Raw genomic sequence first — 27,269 nt, 5'->3', positions numbered from 1 at the left:
ATGACCCCGCAGTTTAGCGCCCCACAAACTGAACTTCATCATCATCATCATCATCATCGTAATGCACTGGGCAGCTGTCATGCTGAAGCCACACTGATTGTCTAATGGCCAGGGCAATGTCCTGCAGTGGTACAGGTAGTTACTGTTCCAAAAATGTTTGATTTTTGTGCCCATTCGATGTGCCATTGATAACATATAGACCAATGAGTCTATTCTCCATGATGCCACACCATACGTTAACTGACCAAGGATGTTGAAGGTCAACTTGCTATAACCAATGGAGATTGTCTACACTCCAGTAATGCATGTTATGTCGGTTAATAATACCTTGGTTTGTGAATGTTGACTCATCAGAATATAGTAATTCAACAAAATATGTGAGGGTTGTTTGCATTTGTTGACATGCTCTTTCGCAAAACACTACCCCATTATGGAAATTGGTGCCATGAAGTTCTTGATGCAATGACACGTGGTATGGATGATACTTATGATGATGCAGTATTGTGACAATACTACCTACTGACATACCAGAATTGTGGTGTAATTCCCAGGCATTTAGCTGAGGGTTGTGTTGCATTGCTGTTAGTACAGCTGTTTCATTAGTTTCTCCTGTAACATGTTTGCTTCATTTCCTCTTATCAGTCTGTACGCTGCCATCAGACATACAGGCATTCACAACGTCATAAAAGAATGAACTATAGCAAGCTTTCTCTGGAAAATGCTCTACATACAAGGCAACAGCAACCTCACCATTTCTCCTACATTCTGAGGAAATCAGGATCTTTAGTTTTGTCTTCTGTGATTGCAACATTCATCATCCATTTACACATCTGTTCTCCAAATGATAGGTAGGTGAATGGGCAATAAACACTGTATTATAATGTTTGGAGCCACTATCTGTTCTTCATCTACACGATACTTGAGCTCTGGTCACAGTGTACTGCCTGTTACAATATGTAGTAGTTTGCTACATGGCCATGGTGGCACATCGAATAGTCCCCTTTTCAATATGTCAGAGGAATACAATGTTGAAAATGGGTTTTCCAAATAGAAGTTATGAAATACTGGCCTGCCCTACCTTTGCAGCATGGAGGTGGGATCCCACATGCCATTGGATATTCATGAGCCATTGAGTAGCATGTCATAAATTATGATTGTGTACTCATTTCTATTCCTGCAATTACAACACCATCTGTGGTGAAACAAGGAAAATGCTTCAACCAAAACATATGTAGATTTTGCCACAGACTCATAATGTCCAATAAAAAATGGGGGTTCCCCTTGAAGAAGCCAAAGTTGCCTCCTCACCACCGTTACACGGGATGGGGTGGTGGGTTGAGTGTGGTATTGTTGGAAGTCCCCTTCAAGAGAAACAAATTGGAATCATAACTTTTCTTGATCTGCTGTGTTGTATTTGAGATATTTCAATGTCTTCAGTCAAAATGAGCACCCTGTATATGCTTATTTAACTGAAATTATTAACGTTCTTCAATTTTAGTAAGTATTTTTCTGCATGATGAACATTTCATTGCTAATAATTCTTCATGAATTTGTACGACATTGCAACATTTCATTGCAAATAATTTTACATGAACTTTTAAGATATTGTCTCCTAAAAATGTCTCAGAATTTGTGCAAAGCAAAAGTGTTACTTTTTAAGAGCACATTTCCTTTCATGAGAAAGAAAACATATGCTGTTCCAAGTATGAAAAAGCGTGAATGGATATGAATGGAAGGGAATGCATTTTCCTTATAATACAAATATAAGAAATGGCTAATGAAATAGCATATTACATGGTACAATATTCAGCTCTGGTTCTTCAGTGGTTCAGCCCTGATTGACTGACTTTTATTTGAATCACATTTGCTTACAGCATGTACAGAGTGTGCACTTGTAATATAGGACAGGTCAACTCATCCTAATATCTTTAAATATTTAGCCTGCATATTACAGTATAAAAGAAAATACTACAAGTTATTTACGTACTACCTTCTTCAATATTTTCAGTTGATTACACTACACACATACTGGTAATAATACCATTCCTCATTTCTTACAAATATACTTCTCTACACTATAATATTCTTTTTTCCATTAAGCAACTCTTTAGATGTTTCTGGAATGTTGTTTCACTCATACTGTCCTGTAGACTCTCTGAAAGATGTTTTACCAGTTGTACACCTGAATATCTAGGACCTTTCTGAGTAGCTCTCAGCCTGACTGGTATGCTTCTCAGCTGACCTTTATTTATTGTGTCATATGAATGAACATCTGCATTTTCCCCAGTAATGTATTGTCTTTGATTGGTGAAATTACTGACCTGTATATGTACATGGATGGAAAAGTCAATATTTTTCTATTACCGAAGGCAGTTCTGCATGGCTCTGTTTGTTTTTATTCAGAATGGTCTAATGACCTTTTTTTTACAGAACAATTTTTTTCTTATTGATACTGCTGTAGTTTCCCCAAACAGTAATTCCATACTGTAAGTATGGCTCATACCTCAATGATGTTGGGAAGCACTTGTTAACTACCTCACGCAGAAGACATGCTTTGTTAGTACTACTCAGTTTTCACTGTCTTCAGTGGAATACATTGATGTTACAGTGTTCATCCATGGCATGCTATTGTAGAAGGTGTCACTAGATCAGCTAAGTACAACATTCATGCCGTTCACATGTTTATTTGCATATATAAGCTGAATTCCAGTTTTTCCTTTCTGTACAACCAATGTATCAAATGTATTTGATTCAAAACTCTAAATTCTAATACTTAACATAAAAAATAAATGTGCTGTTCATATCATTTCCCCATTATCTTTCACTGACTGTATAAAAACTTGCATGTCTCATGATTTCTTATGTATTGTATGACATTTTTGTGTGCTTTGCAAAGCTGGTAGTATAACATTAATTGCAAACTACAGTTCTGATTCCTACAAATACTGACTGCAAAACTGAAGTAGCCTCATTCAGATAAGTGTTTAACCTTATTTTAGTATATATATGATGTTCCACCTAACTTTACCATCTCATACATATCTGAAATGAAAAAAAAAAAAAATATTGTGAAAAATGCAATTGGCCAGGGATGCACCTATGTCAGGGGCTCACACAATGGGCAAAAATGCACAATTCATAAATGTAAACAAACATCAGTTTCAACACAAAGCTATGATTTTTCAAATAGCACATGTATGATTTTTCTACAGAAATGAAAATTTGAGGTACAGTTAGTGATGGCAGACTTATTTTCACTGCTTTAAACCTCATACCTTCTGAAATATGTAGACTTTAAATGATGTCAACAGTACCAAAGTTTCTGCCGTAATATGCAAAGCAAGGGTTGCCTACAGCAGGATTCAGGACAGTGCAGGCAACCCGCAATACAGCAGAAACTGTGGCATCATTTTCAGTATCTAAATCTAAGTACTCCAGAAGGTGTAAGGTTCAGAACAGTGAAATCAAGTCTGCCATCTCTAACTGAATCTAGAGTTTTCATTTCGGCTGAAAAAACATACATTTGCAACTTAAAACACATAACTATGTGTTGATAGTGATTTCATACTAAACTGAAAATTTGAACTGCAGTTATCAATTCTGCAAATTTTGGCAGCAATATATTGATCAGAAAATCATTTCCCCTTAATTTCAATGTAGGTGATTATGTGATTGGTGCAATATTTCCACCTTTTTCCTCATGTTTCCCAGGTTGTTCTATGGAACTGTTGAACAGTTTGTGAAGCACTGGAACATCCCGGATGGAATAATGACAATATTATGAAAAGGATAGATCACTACCTGCATATAGTGAAGATTTTGAGTTTTAGTTAGACACAACAAAAAGACTGTGAGCATTAGAGCATGATGGGAGAAGCAGGACTGGGTGGTGGGGGTAAGGAGGAGGCTGGGGCAGGGAGAGCAAGGGATAGCAGGGCAGGGCAGGGGTGGTGGATGGTAAAGTCATGCTTATAGGAGCACACAGGGCCGAGGTAGAGAGAGGGTAGGGCAGCTAGGTGCAGGTGGGAGGTTAGAAGGTGGGTGTGGAAAAGGAGAGAGGACTGTGGCTGTTTGGGTGGAATAGAGGCATGTAATACTGGAGTGGGAACAGGGAAGGGGATAAGTGAGTGCAGGACAGTTACTAACCAAGGTTGAGCCCAAGAGGGTTATGGGGACACAGGATCCTCCCTACCAACAGCAGCTTTTCTGAATTGCCCACGTGGAGCTCTCCCTGCAATATATCTTACATTCCCATAACCCTCCTGGCCTCAACCTTTGTTAGTCATTATCCTAAGCCCAGCTAACCCCTTCCCTGTTCCCACTACAATACTACGCAGACCTCTATTTCATGAAAGCACCCACAGCCTTTTTACTTCTCTACTTTTCCACTGCCCCCCCCCCCCCCCCCTTCCTCCCACCCTCTGTCTAGCCTCCTGAATGCACTAACTGTCCTACCCTCTCTCCACCTTGGCTGAAATGCTCCGACAAGCAGCACTTTACCACACACCACTCCTCTTCCTGCTGTTCCTCCCCCTCCCCACCCTAACCTCCTCCTTACCCAACCACCTAGATTGCTTCTCCCATTATGCACTGCTGCTCACAGTCTGGTTTTGCTAGAGACTGTGGTCATGTGTGTGTGAATTGCATTTGTGTTTGTTTGTGTGTGTGTGTGTGTGTGTGTGTGTGTGTGTGTGTGTGTGTGTTTTGTCTAATTCTGATGAAGGCCTTTTTGGCCAAAAGCTTATTTGTTTGAGAGTCTTTTGTTGTGCCTATTTACAACTCAACATCTCTGCTATATGGCGAGTAGCAATCTATCCTTTTCAAAATATTGTCAAATGTTTATGACTGTGGCCTAATCATAGGTCATAGAATGTCCACTGCAGTGGTATAATGTTATTTTCCATGCAGGTCACATTCATTTACAAGAAGCATAATAGAAGTAATCCACAAAATACAATCCATATCACTCACAAGCACCTGGTGTAGAATTTTAGAAGATATTATGAGCCCAAATGTAATGAGATTGCATTCTGAAAACCTCAGTCATGCAGAAAACAAATCATATTTTTCTTATAGATTAAAGGCAATCTGGTAATGTTTACTGACTTCAAAAGTGCATTTCACTTAGTGCCACACCATGTCTTATCAAGGAAAATGTAATACTATGGTGTCAAATGAAATTTGTTACTGGACTGAGGCTTTTTTGTTATGAAAGACCTGTTATACTGGGTGGAGAGTAACCATCAAACATAGAATTAATTTCACATGTTTCCAAGGAAAGTGTGTTGGGACCCCTTCTGTTCATGTTGTGTATTAACCCTTTAACTGCTCCGGGTGTGTTAATGAGTGCCTTTGTACCTGTCCCTGTGTGCTCTGAACATGTTTATGCGAGCCACTAGTCCTTCCACCTGTTACTCTGAACATGTCTAGGCACACGTTAACATTTCCAGAGCAGTTAAAGGGTTAAATGACCTGCCCGATAAAATTTATAGTAACCTCAGATGTTTTGGAGATAATGGAGCTATCTATAATGAAGTGCTATCTTAAGAGAGCTGCACAAATACCTAATCAGATATTGATAAAATCTCAAAGTTGTGCAGCTGCTGCCAACTTACTTAAAATGATCAGGAATATAAAAGTGTACACTTCATGAAACTCAAAAATATGGTGTCCTATGATTACAGTATCAGTAAGCCACAACTGGAATCACTCAACTCATACATATTCCATTATGAAGCTATGAAATGGAAAGAGCACATAGGTAAAGCAAGTGACAGACTATGGTTCATTGTCAGGACACTGGGCAAATGTAGTCAGCCTACAGATGAGACTGCTTACAAAACACTCATGCAACCCATCCACGAATATAGCTCAAGTTTGTGGAACCCGTACCAAACAAGACTATCAGAGGATATTGAATCTATACAAAGAAGAGCAGTATGAATGGTGACAGATTTCTTTTACTCATGGAAGAGCATCATAAAAATGCCATTAAACCTAAATTGACAGACACTTGAACAGGTGTTTACTATTCTGTGAAAGCTTCCTTACAGAGTTTCAAGGACCAGAATTAATCCTTTTGTTGCTGCGAGCACGGATACACATCCTGCTACACCATTCCCCCAATGTTCCGTACATGTGTGCACATGCTGTTTGGGTTTTCCTACAGTACTATGGATGTCTGAATGCATTCTGCACTGCTGAACTCTCACAGCTGCAGACATGTTACTTCCACATCTCAGTGAATAAAAAAGTTTTGAGTATTTATAATACAACATATGTGCTTAAAAGTGTGTGCTACCATTTGCAAAAAAACCTCATTTCAATATTCTGAACTGTGTATGAGATATGACAATTGTTATAACTACATGATTCACAATGTGCAAGGATGCGAATGGGCACATCACCCGTGATCATCCTTCGCATATAAAACCCAGTAACTTGAGAACAACATGAGATATCCTTATGCTCTCAATTTTAAATAAAATTTTGATATCTACATTTGATTCACTGCAGCGTATGAGCTAAAGTAAACGAAATGCAAAGTTTATGCAATGGATTTTTGCCCCAATCTGTACAATTTTGTACAATGTTTTACTTAATAATAATACTTTATTCAACATCAAATGATTCATTGCATATGCATAAAGACAGGTTACAATTCTTGATACATAACACAATAATACAACCTTCTGAATACGTCATTGATCAACAAAATGATTAAATTACAAATAAAATGGTTTGCTTAGCACTATTTACATATTTTTTTTCAGAGCACTTCTTATTCTGCATGTGAGTATGGTATTCTTCCAATGTGTAAAAGGGATTTTGTAACAGGAATTTCTTTAGCTGAAATTTAAGTTTCTTTGAGCATAGGGTCGAAACTTTACTGGGCTGTGTGTTGGCTAACTTGAAACCTGCAATATTGTGGGCCCTTTTCATAGAGTGCTGTTCTGTAGCTGCTGATGTAGAATTTTTCTTTATTTCTGGTGTTGAACAGATGCAAATCAGAACAAATGTTTGGCTGTAGTCTTTTAACAAGTAATGTGGCTTTTAGAATGTGCATGTTTACAATGTGTAGCACACCAGTTTTTGGAAACAAGCCATGGCATGATTCCCTATATTTTTGCTCCTTTTTTGAAGTAGCAATAGCTTATTTAGACTTGCTTTGATTGTTTCTATCAAAATTTCTGTTCTGTAATTTAGGTGAGAGGAAAATAGAGCATGGTATGCAGTCTTCAGGTCACAGTGTCTTCGTAAAACTTACTAATCATATTAACTACAAATATATTCTTAGACAACTTAGATGCTAGAGTGTCAACATGTGTGTACCATTTTAGATTGCTTTGAATTGTTAAACAGAGGAATTTTACACTAAGCACTTTTTTACTGATTCATTGCTTATGTATAGTTTAATTTCATCATTAAAATCATTTTTGATAAACTCCGTGAGACATTTTTTACTACTGCTTACATTTAAGTGGCTTTCAGTAAAATATTGAACAATTTCATATGCCACATTATTACAGCGTGTCTCTAGTTCATTAAATATCATCTGCATACAGAACTACTTTGGGACTTTGAGTGCAATTTTTATGCCATTTACATAAATCAATTTGATGCAACACATAACTATGGCCTATAATGAAAAGAAATTCAGTCCTTTACCAAGCAAAGACATCAGACTGTAAGATGTGCAAAAATGAAACTTATTCACCTTATAGTTTTCATAGAAATGGATGATAAGTAATTCATAGAAGCCAGAAAGTCCACATGGATGGAACTGGGCGCATCACGCCTGCCGAACCATTGGATATAAAAACCAATAACTTGAGAATGAAATGAGATATCATTCTGCTTTCAATTTTAAATAAACTTTTGATAGCGTATCTAAATTTCATTCACCACAATGTATGTGCTAAAATCAACCATATGCAAAGTTTACCCAGTGTGCTTTTTACTTCTGCGAACTCTTTAAAATTTCGTGCAATGTTTTCATTAGGTGATGCAGCACAATTATTATGATGGATAATGAAAAGAAATTCAGTTCTTTATTGAGTGAAGATATCAGACTGTAAGATGTGCAAAAATCAAATTTTTTCACCAATAGTTTTTGAAAAATCAGATGATACATATTTCATATCGTCCCAAATGCCATGTCTCAGTTCCGACACGAGCCTTTGGTCAGCAGTACAGCCATAACAAAAGCTGTCTCAGCATGGAATGCAAAGATCATGTCTGTAGCAGCCAAAGAGTTCAGAGAGAAAGATAGGAATATAGTATAGCTTCCTGTGTATCACTCCTGTAGGGCCTAGGACAAGGTTAGACCAATTGCAGACCATGCAGAGGCATTTAATCAGTCATATTCTTGGAATCCATACAAAAATGTAATGGAAAGCAACCGAAATATGTGGTACAAAGGGAAGACTTATCTTCTATGCCTTCACAATGGTATGCAGTGGATGCGTAAAAGTGAAACTGCTGGCTTATTATCCAACTAAGTAATTCATCTATGTTTCTGCCAGCTGTGGACATATAATGATCTGTGGTCTTTAGCAGTGAAAGCAGTTTCCCCTTCAAAACTACTTCACATTTACAATGAGTTAAAACTGTTGTTCCAGAATACAAATGTATCTCTAGAAATTTTCTTCATTTTACTGGCAAACTTAGGAAAAAAATATTGCCATCCAAAATAATTCTAGAAAGTTTTAAAAAATGATGTCTCATTTATTCAAAACAACACTTGTAGGTAAGAACTAAAGGCAATAATGTAGCATATGTGACTACAGTGTCTTTCCAAAATTTGCTGCTAACCAGCACCCCTCTTTTGCATGCAAGCTGTGCACTGCTTAGCTTATGTTTGCAGAGGCGCTCACTGTATTTTAAGCACACTTCATATTCAGCATACAAAACAGAGGACTTGAATTAAGCTGTTTTGCTTACCTGATCATGAGTATTAAGATCTCCTGCCATGTATTGGCCAAGACCCAGTGGGAATGATATTGATGATACAACTAAAGCAACAATACCTGGATAAAGGAAACGGCTGAAAGAAAAGCAAATGTTAAGTCACATTTTCAAGATTCAACATCATGACTACGCTAACATTACATTTTAGAAAGAGAAAGTAAAAAAAAATCAATAATATTGCAATATTTGAGACCCACATCACTTCCATAACTTACTGCAAGGAGTAAAAGTACAGTACCATGGAGGTGTTGTGTGGTTGAAATTCATGTAAACAGGACTGCTAATGTTTCTAAGCCTTTGGATGATATCTTTATTCAGTGATAATTGTGAAACACAACACACCTGCACTATTACACCAATGTATATGTAGCTTCTGTACCAGCTCTCTGGTGCCACATTCCTATCTCATGTGTTTTCTGCCCTCTTTTCCTGTCATCAGACCTTCTTCCCTCCAAGCCTCTCTGCTCCTCCCCTCCTTCTTTCTTACCTCATCAACTCCACCTAAAAGAACTTCTCACTCCAGCTGAGTTGCAGTTCTGATACAATATAGACAGAATGAGTGGGAGCTCCACAGACAAACTTTCAGCACTGGCAGTACTGACCTAAACAAGAACAAATGTTCAGTAAACAAGGCTCTGACATGCACATCTTAAGAGGTATGGACACTTGTACAGCAGAAGAGATGTACTTTTCAGTAGTGAAGGTGAGCAATTGCTCGTGGCTCTTCTGGTATACACTTTAGAGCCCACGTTTGCAGGTTTTTTTCCTGGTATTGGTCCGTATTACCATGTCTCGAACTAGGAAAGCAAAAAGTTTTCAGTAAAGGAAATGTGTCCCACAGTAGTGAAGATTAACAAGAGCTCATAGCTCCTAAGATATGCATTTTAGAGCCCATGTTTACTAGGCACTTTTTTCTTATTTTGGTCTATAATACCACTTTCAAAAGCTTGTTGGTGGTTCTGAAAGCCTAGCAATTTTATTGGCCTTGTTTATGTGCCTACCAACAACTCAATGCCTCGCCTCTATGGTAAGTTGTTACCTTTGATCCTACCGTTATTTATATTTCACCAAGTACTTTACATTACCTTATTTTCTTAATTTTTTATTATTTACTAGCAAATTTTTTCAATTATCATCTTCCCTCATATGTCTATTAAATCTTTAAAATTTTGAATGTGCAAAAAATGTAAATTTCTTCACCACAAATATTTAATAATGCTGACACAGAAGGAATTATCAGTTTCAATTTACCTCAATCTTCCATTTCTGTATATTAATTTTCCATGAAAATAATCAACCTTTCTCTAATACATTTCTGCATGCAATGTCTTACATGTTGAATGTGGTACAGTGCAGGTGATACTCCCACACTCTTTGAAACTGTTCTATGCACTTAGTAAGTGACCTATCAACATTAATATAAAAATTAGTGGCTCTGCTCTTGCATCACATAATAATATGCATATTAAAGAATGAATATGACACATCATCTTTTGAGAATGTGCCTAAGAGTATCTATCTCTTACTTCAATGGGTTACACTACAGGAAAGACATTGTGTATGATTGTTAGGGTTATTCTCAAAATTCTAATAGGTTGAAAACCAGGTAAAAATAGCATATTACCTGAGGTCCCCTTCCAGCACACATTTGGACCACAGTCACAAAAATTAGAAAAAATATTCTACTCACCATATAGCGGAGATGCTGAGTCGCGATAGGAACAACAAAAAGATTCACACAATTATAGCTTTCGGGCATTAAGGCCTTTGTCAGCAATAGACACACATGCACACACACATTCATGCAAATGCAACTTGTACACACGTCTGCAGTCTCAGATGTGGGGTTTCATTTATCTGAGACTGCAAGCAATAATTATGTGAATCTTTTTGCTGTGCCTATTGCGTCTCAGCATCTCTGCTGTATGGTGAGTAGCAACTTTCCTTCTCTAATATTGTTACATTCCATCCTGGATTTTCCATTGTATGAGAAAAAATATTCTGATATCTAATCTGAAGATAAAGCAGAGACATTAGTGTATCATGGTTAGCATCAACATCTTTTCAATCCTCTGCACATATGGCATGCTATAAAAATGTGATGGGCACACCCTCTTACAAGCAACAAATAAATACTCAGGCATGGTTCACCAGCACTCACTGCAATACACTGAATTAAGTATCCAGTAACAGGACACTTATTTGTTTATTTAGTTAATTTTGTGTGTGCAGTCATCAGTGTGATGGCTTTTGCAAACATCAAATACTTATAGGTTATAATATTATTCATAGTAATTACAAGACTCAATAATGCTTATAAAAATACATTACAATCCTTACGCATATTAGTATAACAAGAATCATTAGTTTATAGCTTTCCGTAAATTCTGTGTTTTATACAGTAGTCTTGTTGAGTCATAAAAACACTTGAAATATGTCTAGCTTGCATATACCTTATATTACAATACATCAATGAACTTTTAATTTTTCCATTTTTAAAGTTGTTAAATAAAACAGACACTTTTCAGTTAAAAAAATTAGTTTTGATTCAAACTGTTTTTGGTTACTAGTTTTCAGAGACTATGGCAGCTTATTATACCCTATCAGTCCATCAATGTACGGGCTCTGGTCTGTCATTTTTGATGTAGGTCTTTGTTGGACCTGATAATGTTGTTATGTGTATCACTATATTGAATTATTTCAATCTTCTGGGAGACAAAAGAGTAATTAATTTATAGAGGTGCAAAGAACTGATGATGAAATATTTATGTTGTATGGAAATTTCACAGCAAGAATATTTATAGCCCAGTCCATGTATAATATTTAACCCTCTTTTTTGTAGCAGCAGAACTCTGTTAAGGTGTATGTGTACAGCACAACAGTAGCTATGATAGTGATAGTTTGTTCTATAGTACACAATGTGCAGTGGGTGGGTGGGCAATATTTTGGACAGCTGGCTAAAATGATACAGGCCGTTGCTGACTTTACTACACACAGCATTAATATGAGTCATCTATCAAAGGTTTGAGCCCTGATGGACACCTAGGAATTTACAACTTTTTATGCCCTCTGCCCCATTACCCCATTATCCTGCATACATCAAATGTTGGTGAATGCTATGAGCTGCCAGCTGAAAACATTATCATCTGGCTTTTACTTACAGCAACCTTTAGTCCTTCAGCATGGAAATGTGTAATTAGTTCTGTTCCTCACACTCTTTGCCATAAAATAAAACTGAGGTGTCCACAGAATAATTTACAATGTGCAAGTTTAAGGGATGTACAGCGTCATTAATGTACCTTAGCAAAAGAAAAGGGCAAAGAACTGAACCTTGAAGGATTCTTTGTATTACTACTTTGCTTGTGGATTTGAAAGTTAAAACCTTACTGTCAATTTGATATGCTGTCTCTGATTCAACAGCAACATAGATAGAAGTTTCATTGATACATCACTGATATCATATGCCTGTGGTTTTTTTTTAAAATAAGCTCATGGTTTTCTGATTCAAAAGCTTTTCTAAGGTCTAAGAATGTTCCAGCAATGCACATACCCAGTTCTTTGTTACTGTATACATCATGGAAGAAACTGATAACAGCAGTGGCCACTGTAAGATTTGTCCTAAATCCATGCTATGATTCGGTAAACGTTTGACATGTTGAGAACAGGTATGTATGTTGGGATAGGTTAAGTGTTTTAGATACTTTGCTGAATGTGCAGATTAATAACATCAGACTATAATTTGGTTGCTTCCCTTCTTATGGACTGTCTGAATTTCACTTATTTTTAAGGTACTTTGGTCTATATTTTTACAGGTACCATGATTAATAAAATAGGTAAGTGGTTCAGTGATTTCATTTGCACATTTCTTTAATGCTCAAGATACCTGCACATCAAGATGAGCAATTGCTCTTAAGCTTTTTTGTTGTGTTAAATACCTCCTGATAATTCCCCTCCACCAATTCAAGCCCAACAAAGTGTGTGATATTATTTGGTGTCTGAGCCTATAGTTCAAAAATTGGAACTGGTTGGTCGAAAGGAGAGACAAAATGCTTATTGAACAAATTATATTATGCGTTTGCATCTTTTGCTAGGTGGTCTTCATGTCTAATATTGACTGCTTCAATTCACACCTTGCTGGTTGTTTTACAATGTTTATTAATGTGTTGGCTGAATGCTCTATTGTATTGTTGTTTATCTCTTTCTTCAAGAGGAAAAGGTCTACGTTATAGATTTTTTGGTTTGATTGTACTTTTCCTCTTAATATATGTAGTTTTATTTCATAGTTTACCTTAACTTAATTAGACAAGATGCAAGTCACAGTCTAGTAATACGTTCAACAAGGCAGTTTATTAGTACCCTGGACATCTATTGTGAAGGGCAGCAGTAATCAAAATGCATCAACGGGCTTCTATACCAAGAAAGACTATTAAAAAAGTTTCAAGAACAATTTTTAAATGGTGACTCTGTGTATATTTCTCACATAGGGATCATGAGAATAAAATTAGAATAACTACTTTCAAACAATTATTCTCCACATTCTCCATATCTGAATGGAACAGGAAGAAACCCTGATAACTGGTACAATGGGACATACCCTCTGTCATGCACCTCATGGTGGATTGCAGAGTATAGATGTAGATGTAAATGTAGATATAAAATTAATCCCAGTGAGTTCCTGATCCTTTAGCTTTGTAAATGGTGTCCCATATGTTGCCTGCTCATTTAGTTTTTAAGTTACTACTCAGAATCTACTCCCGCTCAAGTATTTTAGCTGCTTTTGGTACAACAAAACTAAGTACTCTAACAACTTACAATAGTAATCTGAGCAATGAAAACAAGCTCTTCAACAATTAAGATTGTCTCTTACAATTTTTTTGACAACTGTATAATCTATTTTACTGGAGCTTGACTCTGTTGTCTGAGTGTAAGGGTTTACTGTATTTGTGAGATTATATGGGGACACAATCAATGGTCACAGATGTTTCTCTTCACAGTGTCCCCACAAATTTAATACATCCATCAGTTTCAGGTTGGTTATAGTATGAAATTTTGTGTCAATATTTAGGTCTCCAACTATACTACAGTCAGTGGTGCCTGTCTGCCTAATTAAGTCTATCAAGACATTATCTTTGGTGGGCAGTATATTACAGTAACTTTATTTTCAGCTAATCCACTTGAACGAGCACTTCTGTGGACCACAACATCAGCTATTTCAGTTGTTTTTTCTTCTGTTGTCTTCTGTTCAAGAAATGAGAGTGTGTTAAATGTAAAATGATCACTAATAAATATTGCTACCTCACCGTCTTTGTGCTGTTGCCTGCAGTAACTAGCTGCTAATACATAACAATCTAACCTGTGATACTCAGTTTCATAGACTTTCAGTTCATGTTCTGTTATTACTAATAGGTGTGGTCAATGATCATTCATAAACATTTGCGGAAAATTGACCTTATTTCCAAGATATTGCACATTTGGGTGTATTATCCTAAGACATACTAACCTTTTTTGTTTATCTTTCATTCTTTGTAAATCATAACATTTTGGGATAAGGGATTCTGAATCAGTGGAATTATTACACAGGTCTATCACACTGCACTGCAGTGATAGTTTATTCACTTCTAAGCCTGTTCTGCAACATCTGAATGGGGTTTCTTTAGATCCAGAATGTTTATGTCAACACTTTTGTGTTGCTATTTGTGCTTAAAAAAATTGTTGATTATAGTCTAGGATGATTGGCTCCATGGTTTTATGCCATTCATCACACTGTTCCACCATCTGGTTCCCTAACTTGGGCTTTCCATTTATATTTGAGTGAAGTCTGCACCTGGTATGTTCTTCATGCTTCATTTTCCTTATGTCTGGTAGGTGCACATGATTTAATTTTTTAAACAGATTCTGTAGCTCAGTATTGTACTGCTCAATTTCTTCATTAACACACAACCACTGAGGGAGATCATGTTACAGTGATATATTTATTATTGTTACATTTGTGTTGTGTAGTTTGGCAACAACTTCCTGTACCCTCAGAGTGCTGACTTGCTTTCATTTTTGTAAATTTCATTTGGCACTGCCTATGATTACAGTGTTATTATACGGCTTGGTGACCACATTCCATTAATACTATCATAAATAACAATATAGTTGTGATGAGGAAAGTTCCCTCTATGTAATGATGTTTTAAATATGGTTTGGATTTGTGAAAACAGTGGTTGGACCTGTAATAGCAGAAGCTGTTGTGACTCGCTGATCTTTCAAACTGGCACCATGCAGTTACGAGCATCCTCTACATGTGGCACTGTCTGCCAGCCATGCAGCAGTAACGACAACTAAGCGGCCAGCCAGCCAGCGGCCGCTACACTCGGACTCAGTTACAATTTGACTGTTAAAGTGACACACATCTTACTCTGTTTACTTGATCTGTGACTTCCATGTCTTGTGTCATCCTTGAAATATATTTGTTCAACTTGAAGTTATAACAATTGGCGACGGGGTAGTGAATTTTTCTTTTTCATCATTGACCCACTGCTCGGCCTAAGTTTTTTCGGGCTCGGCCCATTCCTGTGGCCCGTGATCAGGTCAAACAGGAACTGGATCATCTCACTGCTTCAGGGGTCTTGCTTCCTGTCACTTCCAGTGAGTGGTCCTCTCCTGTCATTGTCATTGCTAAGCCAAATAGTGATATTCATCTCTGTGGTGATTTCAAAGCCACTGTAAATGCTCAATGCCTTATCGACACTTACCCTATGCCTCGATCTGAAGAATTGTTCACTAAACTTGCTGGAGGCCAGTCTTTTTCTAAACTTGACCTGTCAGAAGCTTATCATCAACTTCCTCTTGACGCTGCTTCCCGGCAGTTTCTGGTCCTTAACACGCCTTTCGGCCTCTTTCAATACCAACGCTTGCCATTCGAGGTTGCTAGCACCCCTGCTCTCTTTCAGCAATTCTTGGAACAATTATTGCTCCCTGTCCCTGGGTGTATAAATTACATGGACGACATTGTTGTCACTGGCTCCACCACTGAAGAACATCTACAGAATCTCCGCCCACTTTTTCATGTCTTACAGACTGCCGGTCTTAAGTGTAATCTTCAGAAATCAAAATTTTTTCAGGCATCTATCACGTACTTGGGGTTTCAAATCTCTTGGGATGGTATTCGTCCGCTTCAGCAAACTGTCACTGCAATTGATGCCCTTCCTCGCCCTACATCTGTTAAGGAACTGCAGGCCTTCTTGGGGAAAATAGCATACTATCACAAGTTTTTACCATCTGCCGCTTCGTTGGCTCAGCCGTTGCATCGCCTGTTGCATAAAAATGTGCCTTTTCACTGGTCTGTGTCATGCGATGCGGCTTTCCAGAAATTGAAGACTATGCTGAAACGGGCCTCGTGCCTGGCTACTTATCGACCTGGCCAACATCTTGTTCTTGCCATGGACCCCTCCCAATATGGGGTTGGAGCAGTCCTTGCGCACTGTTTTTTTGACGGTTCTGAACAACACATTGCTTATGCCTCCAAAACGCTCACGGATGCCCAACAAAAGTATTCTCAAATTGAAAAAGAAGCTACCCTCTCCCAGGTTTTACACTGTATTCAGAAGGGCTGGCCAGATCGTCCATCCGCTAAGACTTCTGATCCGTTGCGGAACTACTATGCTTTTCGTTACCGCCTCATGGCTAGGGATGGTGTTACCCTCCTTTCCACCAAAAATGCTTCACTGCATGTTGTGGTACCTGCGTCTTTGCATGCTTTGGTCTTGCGCCTCCTTCACCAAGGGCACTGGGGTGTCTCTCGCACAAAATCTCTGATGCGCTGTCGTGTGTACTGGCCTGGCATCGACTCTGAAACCGCACACATGGTCGCTGCCTGCGGCCCTTGTGCGTCACAGGCCGCTGCCCCAAAGTCATCTTTGTCACTGTGGCCTTTGCCTGAGAAGCCCTGGGAGCGTATTCATGCTGACTTCATGGGACCTTTTTAGGTACTTATTGGCTTCTCGTTATTGACGCCTACTCTAACTTTCCTTTCATTGTCCGTTGCACGTGGCCAGGACTCCATTTTGGCCGCCTGCCATATCCCCGTACCCATACAAGGTCGCCGGCGGTGAACCAGAGTAAGATGTGTGTCACTTTAACAGTCATATCATAACTGAGTCCGAGTGTAGCAGCCGCTGGATGGCTGGCCGCTTAGGTGGCGTTACTGCTGCATGGCTGGCAGACAGCGCCGCATGTAGAGGATGCGCGTAACTGCATGGTGGCACTTTGAAAGATCGGCGAGTCACAACAGCTTCTACCACTGCGGCGACCACCAATGCTCTAACTCGCATTTTCTCTTTGGAAGGCCTTCCCTCTACCCTTGTTACTGATAATGGCCCACAATTTGCCTCTTCCGATTTTGCGGATTTTTGTGCCCGTCACAGCGTCACGGCCCCTCCGTTCCATCCACAGTCAAACAGTGAGGCTGAACAACTGGTCTGCACATTTAAGGCTCAGATGAGGAAACTCCTGACTTCTTCTGCTGCTGATGATGTGCTTCTCCAATTTCTGGCTTCTTACCATTTCACCCCCATGGCCGACCATAGCCCGGCTGAGCTTTTACATGGCCGACAGCCCTGATGCTACTTCATCTTCTGCGGCCTTCCACCTCACGGCCTTTGCTTGGCTGGTTCACCGCCGGTGACCTTGTATGGGTACGGGGATATGGCAGGCGGCCAAAATGGAGTCCTGGCCACATCTTACGACACCGTGGCCGACGCCTGTATGAAGTGCAGACGGACATGAGTGTTGCAGTGCACCATTCGGACCAGCTTCGGCCTCGTGTGCAGGCAACGTCTGTTCCGTATGCCGCTACACCACCTTCGGCTATACCAGACGCTCATGATTCTGGAATCTCTCATTACTCACAACACAGTCCTCTCACCATCATATCGGTGCCAGCAGAAGGACTGACGCCGACAGGAGACGTGCCCATGCAGGAACCAGATGACCATCATCTGTCGGAGCAACTCTACTCACCTCCTTCTCCTACAGATGCGGACACATCGCCCACGTCTTCTGTTATAGCAACCGGACTTGCCACAACGGACAGACTGGTGCACGGGGCCCCAGCAGATTCGACCCCCATGTCTCCTGTCATCTCGACCCGTTATCATCGGGAATAAAGTGCAACACTACATTCTAAAAATTGACTGTGGCTTTTTGCAAATGGTTCTGGAAAGCTGCCAAATCACCATCTGAGAGGTTGTTGATGATGTTGGCACATCATTTGGCTCATGCCAAGCCTTTTTTTTGGGGGGGGGGGGAGGTGGAGGGGATGAAACATGTTTGTTGTGAACTGCTGAATTTCAACTAAAAATGATGTTGCATAGACATATATAGACATCAATCAGGAATTGCTGAATGAAGTCAACAATGATCCGGAACTTCTAAATAAGGTTATACTAGGTGATGAAACATGGGTATACAGGTATGACATTGAAACCACAGCCCAGTCACCCCAATGGATACTGCCTGAAGAGCCAAAAGAGCCAAAACTGAAAAAAATTCGACAAGTTTGATCACATGTGAAGGGTCTTGTCAGTGTTTTCTTCAGTTACAATGGGATAATGCATCATGAGCTCCTGCCTTATGGTTGTACAGTCAATAAGGAATATTACATGGAAGCTACGTGCCATTTGCATGAAGCAATCTGACAAAAATGAGCAGAATTGTGGCAGCACTACTTGTACAAACTGCAATGCAATAATGCTCCCACTCACACCTCAATGCTTGTTCATGATTTTTTGGCAAATAACAAAACTGTTACATTGCTTCTGCCATCATATTTACCAGATATTGTCCCCTGTGACTTCTTTCCATTTCTGAGGCTGAAGAGAACCATGGGAGGATGTTGTTTTGCAACCACTGACAAGACAAAAATAAAATTGGTGAATGAGCTGAAGTGCATTCTAGATGTGCTTCCAAGATTGGAAAAAGTGCTGGCACAAGTGTATTATATCTGAGAGGGATTACAAAAAGGGGACAAATGTGATACTGAAGAATAAATAATGATTCTTTAAAAAAAACAGAAATTCCCATTACTTTTTGATCACATCTTGTAAGTGTATTGAATTTGAACTCTAATATTGCTTGTAGTTAAATCAAGAGTACCAACTAATATCCTCCGTTTAAACACATTTAAGTTGTTCAGTTTTTGAGTCAATGAGCAAAAGTCCCCGGTATTAGCTGTGATTCTGTTTGTTGTTTCAGACAGGTTGTCTATCAAGTGCAAGCTATTTTTTGAACCTGGATGTAGGTGTACAAAAGATTTCCAGGTGTATATCTTGGTAAAATAATCAGTGTAACCATGTATTTGCCAAGCATAGCCAATGCTATTCATCATGCTTCAACATGAAATCAGAAGTTACAAAAGCTTGATCTTAATACATCCGTGTCAACTAACTAGTGGGCAACACTTACAGTGACAACAACAAAAAATCAAATGGAACTAATAGGATATGTTGAGATATCAAGTCAACAGTCAATGTCCAGCCTAACATAGATCCTAACCTGATACAGTGACCAGAGTAATAACTGGAATAATTAGACAGGGGCCAGTACTTTCAAAAATTTAGCTTGCTATTGAATATTTGCTGCATTCTTTAAATGATAAATCTTTCAGATTTCATGTGCTGAAATCACTGTATGGGATGTATAACTAATTGCCACTGAGAGTGGTCATCACTTCCACAGTATCTCAAAGAAATCTCAAGCAGCAATCCAAAATACTTTCGATTGCATATATTATCTTGATGATGTCAATGTAATGTAGTCTACTTGAGAACAGCATACAGTTAGACTTCAAGCACTGTGCGCATACTTGCAAGAAAATGAGTTGCAGGTTCTTCAAGCCAAGCACTAAGTACTTATGATACATTTAATATAAGAACTCACACAAACCTATATCAGAGCATGTAAAAGCTGTTCATAATGTAAGAGAAATAGTATTTCCTGGGAAAAATAAATTACTATGGCAGATTTATACCACAAGCAGCTCAGTTTGTGCAGCCTTAAAATCAGGTTTGACCAAAAAGCATACAATTCATATGGTCAAGTGCATGCCACCAAACATTTCTGCAACTATAAAAGTGTATTTGATCTCTATGTCTAGCAGCATTAGTATCTGACAAGTATCTCACAGAAAACAACTGTCAAATAAATAGGCAGATGGCATGGGGCAGCCAATAATGTCTGCATCAAAAGAGCTTAGAGCAGCTCAGTGAAAATATTCACAAGTAGGAAAGAGGCATTCAGTTATCGAGTCTGGAAACTTCACAGGTACCTATACAGTACACAGTTTCAATTGATCATAGAACAGAAACCCCAGCTGATTACCCATTTTGGATCACTTTCCTAGGAAAAAACAGCTCAGTGGCTGCAAAAGTGACCTTATACTTTAGTAACTACAACTATGAGATTAATTACTGGCCCTTGACACAGCATGTAAATGTAGATGTCCTATCTCATCTGCCTGTGGAGCTGATCAGAGCATTTATCAAAAATGAGGCAATGCATTTTGCACTTGACAGAAACCTACACCAAACCCTAGATGAGTGACCTATTACTATTTATGAGATAGCAACAGTTATCGAGCAGGACCCACTACTTCATGGAGTGTAGTCATTGATATAGTGGGGCTGGACAGAGCAGCTACCAGACGAGACACCCCCATCTACAATGGACATTCATTTCATGGTAACAAGGAGAATAGCCAAGGAAGAATGTCAGGTTGCAATCTCACCCTCACCTTGACCAGAATGATGAGGCCAGAATGATACTGTCTTTACATGGCAAAGTAGACTCTGTGATTGCACGCACTGCCATGCTTGAGCCAAAGACCTACTGATCCTGTCACAATGTTTCTCTTCCTGGCCACAACATGAGCATTCTTGGAATTTGTTGCTCCATTGCCATGGCCTAGACGATTATTATAGTTGGATACACTCTCAAATTTCCCATATGTAGTATGGATATCAAACATTATAGCTACACTCAAGATCTGTGCTATAGCCATTTATTTCATAATAATATGTGCTCCTCACCATTGTGACTGATAATAGACCTTAGTTTGTGGCCACCACGTTGAAGATGTTTTGTCAATGTAACAGCCAGAACACCACATCACCACCCAACTTCACGCAGTATTGAGTTCTGAGACTGAGTAGTTGGTCAGGAGGTTTGATATGTAAATGCAGGAAACTATGCTACCAGTTCTGCCTGAGGAAGTATTCAGCAGCTTCGTTCATACAGACCACACTACTCCCGTTAAAGGTTATAGCCTGGGTAAAACTCTGGACAGGCACAGACACAGTGCAGTGCTTGATCTTCTATGCCCAACACGGCGAACATGGAGCCCCTGAATATATACATCAGCTTGTGTAGACCTACACCACCTGTCTGCACACCCATGATCTTGCAGCTGCAGCCTTACAGTCTGCATCCCTTCCATGAGCAGTAGGTACAATTGTAGGCCTATACAGAGATGAGATGATGTTCATGGAGACAGAATCCTGTCTGTCCTATGACATGTCCTGTACCCACCTTGCTGAACGTGGGTGCATATAGTTCAGCATATTCTGAAAATTCCATTTTCAGTGCAACTGGCTGGATGTGACACCTGCATGCTGGAGGAAATGGATGTGAAGGTTGGTACCATTCTCCTTCCTCACGTCATTGATCCTAACACCACCCTGGCCACTTCTGTTCATGTGCACCAATTAAAAGGGGGAGGAATTTAATCTCATGTGACTGATGAAAAGGCAGACATGTTAGCAGTATAGAAGTTGCGGTCTTTGAGCTCCATCTGTGTGAGATGCACTAGGCAAGTAAGATGGCCACAGCTTCTCACAAACAGTCAATAAATAAGTGGATGGACACAGCTCACAGACAACCAGTGCAGTTGTCATGAATAAAGCCTGCAGTAATGCGACATTTGAGTACCTGTATTATGATGTGGCACTCTCTGACTTTTTGCGTATAAGGATTTGTGTGTTGGCACTGTGGATGTTGACTTGTGATTACAGTGGCTTCATCTTAGTTTACAATCAGGTTATCAATTCACTTTGTGAATCTTCACACCATTTTAACGACTCTCTGTGTCCCTTTAGGGTTCTACATTAGCCCAGCTACAAAGAACAGTGACATCCAGGTTTTTGCAATTATCAATAGTGGCCATGCCTGACAGCATAATTCCTATTCCTACAATTGTTCTTTGTGCACACCACCTGTAAATAGAATGGGAAGGAGGGAATATGATACTGGAACCCTTGCACCCTCTGTCACATACCACTCGGTGACCTATGGTGTAAAGACATATATACAGCAAGGGAGTCATCAGAAAACACAGAAATTTGTTGTCAAAAGTTAGGATATTTCTAGCAAAATATTGTATTTTTGATGCACTTTTTTGTCTATATATTTAAGTGTCTGTACCATATAAAATGTGTAAGCCAGAAGGAAACTCATGTTTGTCATGAGCACTGAATAACATCAAGACTGATAGACAGCCAAGTCAAGGTCCAGAGCTGGGTCAGTATCAGTATAGAAGCTAGGCATGATTTGAAACAACACATACGGCATACTGTATGAGACAGAGCCACAGCAGCTTGCATAGCCCACCTCTGCTGGCACTCTTCTCTCATGAGCTGCAGCATCTCTGGTCATGTATTGATATGCTCCACTGGTGGGGATAGTAAAATCTTAACATGTTGTTAAGGAACTATTAGAAATCTTTATATTTCTGAAATTATGTTGTGTCTATGGTTCTCTGCCAAAACACACTACAAAACTTTCTTACTTTTACACGAAATATAACAAAACTAGAGTGGTAATTTTGTTAGTTTGCATTTAAAACATTGTAATATTTTGAACATGGTTATGCTTCAGCAGTTAGACATCAGTAAATGAATCTGAAGAAACCAACCAGTTTGCAACAAATGGTGGTTTTATTCAACCTTTGATCTTCTTCAGGAATACACGTAATCAGAAGATGATGTAACAGCAATAACTACAAACCTGGAAACATGCATGTCTGAACTGTGTTAAATAGAGACTAGATTCCCACAAAGGGATGGGAATATTACATATATCATAAAACATAACCAAAAGAATAAAAACTAGTACTTACTAAAATTTTGCATTGGGAAAACACTGAATAATGAAGCAGTCTTACATTTATCCAATGAAAATATGCTGTCAGTGCATATCACTGTATACATCATTAAATATGCTGGCTCCTATGATCAGGGCTTGTCAAGTAAGAACAGTTAAAATCCAGAAATAAAACCAATCAAATAAAATGTCTGTTCATGTAATGTGATGCACACTGACTGACAAGAAATGGAGAATGTGAACACCAGAAAAAACAAGGTAAGTGGCACATGTGCTTCAAACCTATACTTGTATAAAATCTTCATATGGTTGCCAGTAGTCTCTGTGAGTTGCTCATTCCTCACTACTCTAATATACATTATTTTCCATACATGTTCATTTGCCCCATTTTATATTTTGTGAAGACATTGGTTTTACCCAATCTTGTTACTGTATGTTTTGCTCAATGTGATGACCCAAGAACTAATCTCCTTCATCATCATGTACATTTATTACAGCATGTTCATGCACTAACTTTATTATTGTTCATATGATAATGTACTTGTGGTCTTATGAGAGTTTTAATGTAAGTCACCATATTTATCAGTGTTCTCTCACAGTCCCCCCCCCCTCCGCCAATGCGTTTCCACATATTGACCACTTATGCTGCAAGAGTATTTCGATCTCAACCTATCTTGTTTTCCTGGTGTCCACGCTCTCCATTTCTTGTCAGTCAGCATGCATCTCATAACATGACCTGACATTTTATTTGACTGGTTTTATTTTGAGGTTTTAAGTATTCTTACTTGACAAACCCTGATCATAGGGGCCAGCACATTTTATAACGTATACAACGATGTGCTCTGACAGCATATTTTCGTTAGACAAATGTCAAATCGCTTCATTATTTGGTGTTTTTCCATTGTGAAATTTTAGTAAGCTCTAGTTTTTAGTCTTTTGGTCATATTTTATTATTTACGTGATATTTCCACCCCTTTGTGGGGCTCAAGGCTCCATATGAAACATAATTTTGACATGCATGTTTCCAGGTTTGTAGTTATTGCTGTTGCATTGTCTTCAACTTACATGTATTTCTTAAGATGACGGTTTTATATCTGTGGAAATCAGGATCAGAAGTTGAATAAAACCACAATTTCTTGCAGCTGGTTGGCTGCTTTGGATTCATTTACTAAAACATTATAGGTTATATATTTAAACACATCAGTAAGATTTACTGCAAATCTTGAAATGTCTATCAGTGTTAGCAAAACCAAATTAAAAATAAAAGAAAACTTTCAACTGCAAAGAGAAAGTCAAGAAACTACATGCACTGTTGATTTTCTGTATCCTAAAGCATCCTTAGATGGAAAATATGTTCAAAATCTGAATAGAATAATAACTACAGCTAGAAGACTTCCATCAAAGGAGACAAATATGGGTTCTTCAAACATAAACATGAACTTACTTTCTCTGAAGAAACGCTGTCATTTTTTTATTCCTTCTCATAAATAGAACATACTGTCTGTGGACCCAAACATAAGCTGCTCCGCCCAGACCACATAGTGCCCTGTCAATTAAACAGAAATATTTTATAGGATCAATGGCAAGAAAAATTAAATTAAAGCTCACATGTGGTTCTCATGAAGTACAGTAAAGGATCTGCAATAATTTTAACAGTTGTTATGACGAACAGGAAAATATAATTAGATCAATTAATCTGCAAAAGACAAACCAATCAGAAACAGAATTAAATATATTATGTGGATATTAATGGAACAATCAATAAACCTTCAGCTGTGTTCACTGAAACATTTGGAGAATCCTTACAAGATGATATAAAATACATTACAAGTGCAACCACGTATCTCAGTTAAACGTATTTAGTATCCTTGTATCTCATCATATAAAATTATATAAGATTCACTGTACATAATATTATATAGATAATAGTACATCAAAAAGTCTTACATTTACATGTTGACTAATAAAATATTCTTATGTGTAATATGAAACCACATATGACATTATTGGGCTAATACATAAGTTTGTAGTGTTTTTCCATGTGATTAATAAACATAACAGATACACATAACAGAGACTTTCATCATTAATGATGTATTCTCACTCATTATTTGCAACAGTCTGCCAATGCTAGCATAACTTTTCCATTCCCCAACTGTAGAAAACATGTGGTGCTGAGGTGAAGAACTCATCAGGCCATGTTTGGAGTGCATCTTCATCTGGAAAGGAAGTTGCTTGATGGTTGTTTGGTAGAGAGCAAAAAGGGTTAAAATCTGAGGGCACAAGGTCTGGTGAATACAATGGGCATGAAATGACTTCTCAACCAAACTCCTGTAAAGTGTGTTTTGTCAGTCTCACAGAACGTGGGTAGGCATTATCATGGAGTAGCAGCACTTCATGCTATCATCTTGGTCATTGTTCTTGGATTGCTTCTGCAAGATGTCTCAGATGATTGACAACAAATGTCAGCAGTGATGATTACACTTCGGGGAAACAATTCATAGTACATCACACCATCGCTGTTCCACCAGATGCATAACATCATCTTTTGTGTACGCAGACAGGTCTTTGTACAGGAAATTGCTGCTTTGTTTGGGGTCAACCATTGCTTTCTTTTCCTTATGTTAGCATAAAGATACCATTTCTCATCACCAGTAATGATAAGGATAGGAATGGTCAGCTTTGTTCATGAACCAATTGATGATGAGCAAGCAGAGATACACATTTGCCCACTTGCTGATTTTTGTAATTTAGGCTTAGAGAATGTGATACTTGTACACCTGATTTTTGAACCTCTCCACTGCAAGTAAATGTCATGCAAGGAATCATCACAGCTCATCACATTTGGCAGTTCTCGAGTACACTAATGTGGATCATTGCGGATTAATGTGTTTAAACAATATTCATAAAACCTCAAAGGTCTTCCTCAAAGCAGAGACTCACTAATGTCAAGACAATCCTCCTTAAAATGAGAAAACCTTTTTCTTGCCATGCTCCAACCAGTGGCATAATACCCACGCACAGTGCAAATGTTTCTGGCTGACTTAACTGCTGTCACCCCTCTACTGAACTCAAGCAGAAGAATATTTCAGAAATGTTCCGATTTCACCACTTGGCAGTCCATTTTCTAGTGTCCACAGCTCCATTCATTATCTTCAAATGACAAAATGACAATATGTAAACTCAAATATCATCAGTGACCTACACTACTGGCCATTAAAACTGCTACACCAAGAAGAAATGTAGATGATAAACGGGTATTCATTGCACAAATATATTATACTAGAACTGACATGTGATTACATTTTCGCGCAATGTGGGTGCATAGATCCTGAGAAATCAGTACCCAGAACAACCACCTCTGGCCGTAATAACGGCCTTGATATGCCTGGGCATTGAGCCAAACAGAGCTTGGATGGCATGCACAGGTACAGCTGCCCATGCAGCTTCAACATGATACCACAGTTCATCGAGAGTAGTGACTGACGTATTGTGATGAGCCAGTTGCTCGGCCACCATTGACCAAATGTTTTCAATTGATGAGAGATCTGGAGAATGTGGTGGCCAGGGCAGCAGTCAAACATTTTCTGTATCCAGAAAGGCCCGTACAGGACCTGCAACATGTGGTCGTGCATTATCTTGCTGAAATGTAGGGTTTCGCAGGGATCGTATCAAGGGTAGAGCCATGGGTTGTAGCACATCTGAAATGTACCATCCACTGTTCAAAGTGCGTCAATGCGATCAAGAGGTGACTGAGACATGTAACAAATGGCACCCCATACCATCACGCCGGGTGATATGCCAGTATGGCGATGACGAGTACATGCTTCCAATGTGCGTTCACCGCGATGTCACCAAACACGGATGCAACCATCATGATGCTGTAAACAAAACCTGGATTCATTCAAAAAAATGATGTTTTGTCATTCGTGCACCCTGGTTCATCATTGAGTACAACATCGCAGGCGCTCCTGTCTGTGATGCAGCATCAAGGGTAACCGCAGCCATGGTCTCCATGCTGATAGTCCATGCTGCTGCAAACATCATTGAACTAATCATGCAGATGGTTGTTGTCTTGCAAACGTCCCCATCTGCTGACTCAGGGATCAAGACATGGCTGCATGAGCCATTACAGCCATGCAGATAAGATGCCTGTCATC

The 27,269-nt window shown here is 38.9% G+C and overlaps 1 protein-coding gene across 2 annotated transcripts in view; it reads right to left on the bottom strand.

Moving 5' to 3' along the window:
• LOC124554888 (chloride channel protein 2) overlaps positions 1 to 27,269 on the bottom strand; it is a 532,144-nt gene that overhangs the window by 110,093 nt on the left and 394,782 nt on the right. For both annotated transcript variants that reach the window (XM_047128564.1, XM_047128563.1), the window contains exons 8-9: positions 24,554 to 24,655; positions 8,944 to 9,046 (exon numbers count right to left, since the gene is read on the bottom strand). In XM_047128564.1, the coding sequence (XP_046984520.1) occupies positions 8,944 to 9,046; positions 24,554 to 24,655 (205 nt within the window). The remainder of the gene's footprint in view (positions 1 to 8,943; positions 9,047 to 24,553; positions 24,656 to 27,269) is intronic.

This window comes from Schistocerca americana, chromosome X (assembly GCF_021461395.2).
Source record: "Schistocerca americana isolate TAMUIC-IGC-003095 chromosome X, iqSchAmer2.1, whole genome shotgun sequence".
NCBI lineage: Eukaryota > Metazoa > Arthropoda > Insecta > Orthoptera > Acrididae > Schistocerca > Schistocerca americana.
Note: the sequence above shows the minus strand (reverse complement) of the source record. Positions and strands in the feature narration are given on the sequence as shown.